At 49.5% G+C, this 7,873-nt stretch overlaps 1 protein-coding gene across 1 annotated transcript; it reads left to right on the forward strand.

The window, feature by feature from the left end:
• The first annotated feature begins 312 nt into the window (after positions 1 to 312).
• Positions 313 to 5,229, forward strand: LOC133219065 (transcription factor JunD-like). The gene is given in 1 exon segment (XM_061366085.1): positions 313 to 5,229. A coding segment is annotated over 1 exon segment (1,290 nt). The 5' UTR covers positions 313 to 400; the 3' UTR covers positions 1,691 to 5,229.
• Positions 5,230 to 7,873: the final 2,644 nt, after the last annotated feature.

The raw sequence follows: 7,873 nt of genomic DNA on the forward strand, positions 1-7,873 counted from the left end.
GTGGCTGGAGCATCCCCGGGGAATGCCCACGGGGAACCCCTCATCCTGGGCGACGCCCCCGGCAGCTCCTCCTCTCCCGCTCCGCAGCCGCGGGGCGAGTTTTTAGGGAGTAGAACGGGGATGAGCAGCGCATTTTCCTCACCGGGGCCACGCCGGGGCTGCTGCGGGGAGCCCATTCGCGCAAGCCCGGCGGGTGGGGGAAGGAGCGAAGGGGGGACCGGCGGTGGCGGGGCGGGACGGCGGCGGGCCCGGGGCGTGGCGTGGGGCCGGCGGCGCCGAGAGGCGGCTCAGTTCCCGCTGCCAGCCGAGGGCGGCCGGCTCCGCGGAGCAGGCGCTCAGCCCGGCCCGCCCCGCGCCGAAGCCGCCGCCGCCGCCGCCGCCGGCCGGCGAGGGCGGCAGGATGAGCGGCGGGCGTAGCGGACGATCCGCTGTGAAGATGGAGGCGCCGTTTTACCCCGAGGAAGGACTGGAGCTGCTACCCGACTTCGTGCCTCTGCCGGGCTTCGGTACCGCCGCCGGCCCCGCGGCTGATGCGGCGGCGGGGCAGAAGCTGCTGCTAGGTGCCGGGAAGAAGCGGGACCTGGCTGCTGCCTCCCCCGCGCCGCTCCCGGGGCCCTTCGCTCTCCGCCCGCCCGCAGGCGGCCGCAGCAGCGCGGCGGCTCTGCGCTTGTTACCGCCGCCGCCGCCCGCCGCCGCCGCCGCCCCGCCGCCGCCCGCCGGCTGAGCGGAGCCGGCGGGCGGCGGCGGGGCGGCGGCGGCTCGCGGCGGCGCAGAAGCCGCTCTGGGCTCAGCTGCGGAGCTGCCGTTGCTGAAACTACCGCCGGCCGCCGACCTGGAGCAGCTGCTGATCCAGGGGGGCGCGGGGCTGGGCACCGGCAGCCCGGGGCCGGCGGCGCCCGGCGCGAGCAGCAGCGGGGCAGCGGGGCCGTTTCTCTACCGGCAGCCGGTGACGCAGGAGCAGGAAGGTTTCGCCGACGGTTTTGTCAAGGCCCTGGCCGACCTGCACAAGCAAAACCAGCTCCTGGCGGGGCCGCCGCCGCCGCTTTCCACGCCGGGACCCTGCTGCACCTCCCGCCCGGGCCCCCCGGGAGCCGCCGCCGCCGACCCGCCGGCCGTCTACACCAACTTGAGCGGCTTCAACCCCGCGGGGCCGCTGAGCCCTTCGGGCAGCGCCTACTCCGCCGCCTCCGCCCCGCCGCCGGGGCCGCCACCGGGGCCGCCGGGCCTGGCCTTCGGTTCGGCGGGTCTGGGGACCGCTCGGCTGCCGCCCGCGCGGTCCCTGGAAGAGCCGCAGACGGTGCCCGAGGTGCCGCCGTCGGCGGGCGTGGAGGGCGGCAGCAGCGCGCCGACGCCGCCGTCGCTGTCGCCGCTGGACGCGGAGAGCCAGGAGCGGCTGAAGGCGGAGCGCAAGCGGCTGCGGAACCGCATCGCCGCCTCCAAGTGCCGCCGGCGGAAGCTGGAGCGCATCGCCCGGCTGGAAGAGAAGGTGAAGGCGCTTAAGGGGCAGAACGCCGAGCTGGCCGCCACCGCCAACCTCCTCCGCGCCCAAGTCACCCAGCTGCAGGGCCGCGTCCGCAGCCACCTCTCCTCCGGCTGCCACATAAACGCCGCCGGCCATCCTCCACCCGCCGCCGCCCAGCGGGAGGCGCCCCCCGAGGCAGTCGCCCCGCCGGAGACTAGCGCCTGCTAAGGGAGGACCCCGCTGGGGGGGACCCCGCCGCCACCACCCACCGGACCCGGGATCGGGCCCTGAACCGTCCTCGCCCGCCGCCGGGGCGGCGCGGGGGCTCCGCGGGGCTCGCCCGCCACCGCTCTCCTGTTGTTGTTGTCGTCATTATTATTGTTATTAATTATTACTATTTATTTGCGCCCGGAGAAGGCGTTTGCAGGAGCCGGCTGTTGCTAAGCGTTTCATGAGGACTGTCGATGTTGCTCTCGGGAGCGAGGGTATTCGTGGGTGGTTCTGGGACAGGTGGTTGGCTGTTCTCTTTCAGTGAAGTACGTGAGGTCTGCAGAGATTTCGGAAATTAAGGAAATTCCTGTTTACAGAAAGATTCAACTTTATTTTAATGGGGGATATAAAAAGTGTGTTTCCTAATACACCTTTACTGAACTGTATAGCAATGGATAAGCTTTTCAAACTTAAAAAAAAAAAAGAAAAAGAAAAAAAGAAGCCAGAATCGTACCCTTTTGAGAAGATGTGCTTGTATATATATATATATATTTAAAACATGATACGGCTATGTATATTTTCTTGGTATTGATAAAGAACTTTTTTAAAAATACTGTCTTTCTCTAGAGCTTTAATTTGCCATTGAGAGTTAAGACAACTGTGTGGGTGCTGTTGCACTTACATGGCTTCGGTTTTAAAATCAAAGCCTGGAGGGGAATGATTTTTGTTGTCAAATCTTTAGCAGAATGAAATGCATTGCTGACTCAGTCATTTGAAGATACTTTTCTAACCTGTACGCTCCATTTTTCTTGTGCAAGTGCAACCTTGGGGCATTGATAGTTGAAACTTGAACACTTTTGGACATTGCCTAGACCTTATTTTTCTAGATAACATGTTAGTAGAGAAAACCATTACTTGGGCAAGAAGAGCTTTACTTTTTGTTCTTTCACTGTGTACATACCAGTGGTGTTTGCTCTTTACATAGTATAGGGACAGTTCAGTGCTATACAGAAAAGGGCTTACATTTGGGGTGGGTTAGCTATAAAGGTGGCAATTCCATTGTATTCTGTTTGAATAAATCACAGAAATATTATGGAAAAGTAGATTTATTTTTTAGTAGAAATCTGTGTATCTTGCTTCTTGATCTGTTTTTTTCTGAAGAAACTTTCTGCAATACTCTAGATACAGAACAAGTCAACACTAGAGTGTTAAAAGTTTTTCTGGTTGGAAAAACTTGGTGTGATTTATTTCTTTGTCAAGATTTTACCAGTAGAAGAGTAAAGCAAATTAACTATTTCCTCCGATTAGACATAATCCTCAATAACTTTTTGAAAGCTTTAGATCCCTTGCTCGGTGTTGCTGCCTACCTTGCTTCTGCCACACCTGCCTATTTTGAGCATAGCCGCTATCGCAGCGCTGCTGAGCCCTGTGGCATGGTGAAGTGGGAAGTGTCTGTCAGAGTGTGATGATCACCTCACCAGAAGCCCCCCCGATGCAGGGGCTGGCTGCGGCTGGGGCATGGCAGGGCTCATCCTGAGCAGATCCAGCTGCAGAGTGGGGCCCACTCCCTCCTTGGAAACTGTGCCAAATGATCTGCTTGAATTCAGAGGCACAACTTAAATGGGGATAATGTGTCTGTGCCAGCTGGTGAAAATGGGGGATTGTACAAGGAGCCAAGGGGCATAGGCATGTTTATGTGTATGAGCCATTGCTCAGATCTGTTAAAGCCACTCAGGAGCTGTTAAACATCTCTTGCTTCTTCTGAAGGACACACTTGATGCTTTGAAATTCAAGAGGGTCAGGATAGACTCGCAGTTTTTCTTTCTTCTATTGGGGATCCGTGAGTGCTATCTGTTCAGAAGGTTGAGCTGTAGCAGTCAAGTGTGTGAGCTTTTTCTTTTAGTGCGTAGTCATTCCTGGCACACGCATTAAATTACATGACAATGCGTAGTAATTGTGTTATTGTAGCTGAGATGCTCCGAGGCTATTTCATTACTTAATGCATATGCAAATTAGGTAGAAGCCATATTAATCATTGTATAACTGTTTAATCATGTCACCAGAGCCTTTTTCAGTGGTTGAAATGATTGCCTGTAACAATACCTTCTGCTGTTAGAAATACTAATGAACATATGAAAAAAATATATTTTGATCTTAACCAGGTTTAAAGACTTTTTGAAGGCATTCTGAACCAGACAACATACAGTCTGTAGCACTGCCTGTTACATAATAACTGGGTGAAAAAGAACTGGTTTTTTTACTGTGTGGCAGGCACCAACCTATCTGCTAAAATGCTGCAGGACTGGAGAAACTGATAGAGACTTCCCTCCCTCAACCCCTTAACACACTTTTACTAGTGAGAGAGGTAATGCTGCCTGGTAGATACACTGGTTTGATACGCTCAGCTTTACTGTATGTGTAATGAGGTGAGGTTTTTTTTTAAGGAATCCTTGAAAAATTCTTAAAGATCACATGGGTGGACACTGCTGTTTCAGTTCTTGTATCTGAAAATGGGCATAGGTCTAGGTAAAGATCTTGTGGTAGGAGACAGGACAGTGATAACTGCAGCTGTGCAGCACTTGTTCTTACTTTACTGTTTCTGGTCAGAATAAATTGGCAATGTCCAAGGAGAAGTGGGGGATCCATAGGATATAGGAGATCACTGCAGTCCCGCTTCCCAGCCAAGGACAGGGCTATAATGAGCAATAACCTGGCAGCATTATAAGCTCCCCCTTTTCAGCATGGTAGGTTTAAAGCTGGAAACCACCACATGTTACCTGTCTCCCATTCAAACTTTCTGCAAGAGCCATTCTGCATCCAGCCTCTCAAAGATCTCATGTGGTAACTTCTCTGGTAGCCTGCTGTATGTTCTGACTGCCATCTGTTAAGTGGTAGAAGTGCTGAGAGTGCCAGCTCTGTTGCCCTGATGAGTGAGAAGAGGTTAATTGCGGGGCTGGCTGCTCCAGCTCTCTGTGAGAGGCTACTATTCTGGTAGCAGAGCTGTCCAAAGAAATGTGTTTTCCGTAGACTGACAGGTTATCTTCATAAATGCCTCTATTTAGCTGGTATTTCTTACTAGAATCTGACACTGATGTGACCAAAATCTGAGAATGGGGAGTGGGGTGGGGTTATTTTCCCTTATTAGCTCTGCTTGAGGTCGCTTCATCTATAGCAGAGATATGAGTGGATAGCCTGAGCACCAGTCTGAACAAATAGAAGGCTTGGGAGTGCTTGCCTGCTGCGGCCATTAGGCTTGGTTGTTACTGTCTTCTAAAATATACCAGTACGCATTGTACCTCTGCACTGTTCCTAAATCCTTAAATATGGCTTCTTTATTTTATTCTGCCTTTTTTCTTCAGTTTGCTGCAGCATTTTCCATGTCCATTTCTTTTAGGTTTTGATTTTCTGCCTAAAACTTTCGTCACTGTGAGATGCTAAAGGACAGATTCTGAGTAAAACTTTTTCAGACTCTTCATATGATTTGCATCAATGTAGCTCCTTTTCAGTAACTGCAGGCAAGTTGTCTGTGTGTCACTACTAAAAAAACACCCAATACCCCCCCGCCAAAAGCCAAAAAAAAAACCCAAAGAAAATCAAAAAACCCAAAAAAACCTGCAAGCAGATCACCAAAACCCAAGAAAACAAAACAGCAGGAAAAAAAACAACAAACCGCAAACATCAGCTTTTTGTCAGTGGAACTGTAGTGGTTTTTAGAATTTTTCTTCATCCTTCAAAACTACCATGATTTGCTATACTTGCTATACCTGCTCACACCGTTCGCTAGTCCTTAAATTATTATCCCTGTGTAGCTTTATTTGCAGGCTACCCTTACACCCTTCTGATCTGGTTTTGCATGCCAGGTGCAAACCGATGACAAATAAACATCCTTCTTTGTTCTTTGCCCTCTGTGTGATCTCTGCTCTGGAGATTTTGCAGTCCCTTCCTTTGTCTAGTTTTGTTGGTGGATGCTTGCTCCTGTGCATATCTTGCTTGCTGCTCATCAGTATATTTTGGATGTGCTTGAACCGAGGTCTCGACCTAGATGTGAAGTGCCTTCTTATTAACATGCCACAGCACAATAGTTTGATTCATAAAACGCTTTCATTTCTTTGAATTGTTATCAGATCTTTTCTATCTTGGGGAGGAGCAGTGTTTGTGGTGAGGGAAGTCATGTCCAATCCTTCCCTGGGCAGAGGGAGGAGCTCCCATCTGCTCTGCCCCTGCTTGCTGTGGATGCAGGGAAGTGCTATGACTGGTTCAGATGATGTCATTACTAGAAAAGCTAATTGGTTTGCTCGCCAGTGTAGAACAGGTAGTGAAATCTGTCAGTATCGCAAGGTGTCCAGACAGGCCAGTGTGGTTGGTACGTGGTTCTTACAGCTTTCACTGTGACTGCAGGTTGAGCTCATCTGGCAGTGACGGCTTCGAGAGCAATTCCCAGAACAGAAGTGGTTTACATAAATTGAGAAGTGTAGGTGTTTGGGGATGGTACGTCCTGATTACCAAGAGGGCTGAGTCGGTAGTGGTGGCGGTCATGGCATTTTTGTCATGAGCCTTGCATGGTCTTGCAAGAGGTAAATACCTCATAGAATTTGGACTCTTCACTGTATGTTATAAATCACTATTGACTATCGTGCACCATTCAAGATCAAAGGGTGGCCCTACCATAATTCTCCATTATCTTGGTTTGTGTTTATGTCATTACTGAAGTCAGGAGGCATCCTTTATTTTTCCATTTAGATGTCTGATTGACTGTGTGTGTCTCTTCTTTGACAAAGGAGTGATCTCCCAGTTAGGCCCGGAGGCATTCTGCAGTTTGCAGCTGTTAAAAGTGAAACTGGTTTCTAGTCGTTACATAGCTTGATGATACTGTCCGGATTATTGTGTAGTATTGTTCAGTGGTGTCTGAAGTACAGATGCATGAATTAGTGCATCTGTAGTCTGAATTACCAGTTATGCTGAAAATAGTGACTTGGCTTCCATAACCTAAGTCTTGGCTATTTGAATCCAGTAGCTTCTTGGAGAAAATTCCTCTGTATCTGAAATTAATATGCAAGAAAAACCCCACTAAAACCATCTACTTGTAACATAAGTAATTCTTGATTGCATTTTATGCGCCCTTCTGCTTCTGGAGTGCAAGTTAAAAAGTGATGAGTTACATTTTCATTTATTCTTATGTGCAGCTGTAACTGCTGCTGGATAATTTTGCTCTTTCCTTACTTGATTCTGTAGGTTTCTATGTTTAGGAAGTAGAAAAATTGGAGTATTGTGTACATACTTGATTTGTACAAAACCACTTACATTTTCCAAGTATTTTGTTTGAAGTTTTGCTTGTAACCGAGAATGAGCATTGAAGAGTTTGTAGACTTTTTTGTCACTCTTTGGTTGCTTCATCTGGTCAGTTTTGTGTACAGTCACCATGCAATCTCCAGCAGAGGTGGACAGTAAAATCTGTCAGGGATTTGCCTTTTTTAACAATTGGCTGTACCTTTACCAGTAGAAAAAGCTTTAAACAGAAAGCTTTCACACTGCATAACAATCCAGCAAATGTTCACTGTTCTTTCTAATGCCACAGTCAGTTGCTGTGGGGCTGCATCAGTATTCACTGTACCTGATACAGTATGATAAGTGTTCCTGTGACAAACTGCAGAATCTGAAGTTTTGTATAAACTTGTTAATCTTGCTGCACATGGCGAAACTCTACTGTGAAGGTGTTGATGAACTAAAACTGAATTTATGGAGACTTTAGGTGTTGCAGCATGTTATAGAAGACAAGAGGTCATATTGAAGTGGCCTGCAGCTGTTTGTGCTGTGAAATCTGTCTGTGTAATGGCTGGTGGTAACTCAGAGGTGGGACAGAAGCAACTTCTGCACAAAGTGGTCATGTGTGACAAACTAAATGTAGGTTTCTAAAAAAACACTGCCACACTGAGTGTGCAGTGAAGAATTTGTAATGTCCGTGTGTTGTTAAGTCTAGAAATATATGCACCTAATTCGTAACAAGTGCAGCTTTCTGAGACATCATCTTGTTAACTTGCTACTGGCATTGATTCTTGCTGCTTTCTTTACTCTAGGAAAAGTTTTCCTGAGCCTTTGCATACCAGAAGGTTTGCTTTCTGCATCAATCTAGTCGCAAACCGGCTCTTTGCTTGGTTGTTGTAAGAGTCCACTACGTGCAGGTCAACCAGGCTGTCATGCTCT

This window comes from Neopsephotus bourkii, unplaced genomic scaffold (assembly GCF_033783945.1).
Source record: "Neopsephotus bourkii isolate Nb327-2 ecotype Australia unplaced genomic scaffold, CSIRO-AGI_Nbou_v1 NB_1298, whole genome shotgun sequence".
NCBI classification, from domain to species: domain Eukaryota; kingdom Metazoa; phylum Chordata; class Aves; order Psittaciformes; family Psittacidae; genus Neopsephotus; species Neopsephotus bourkii.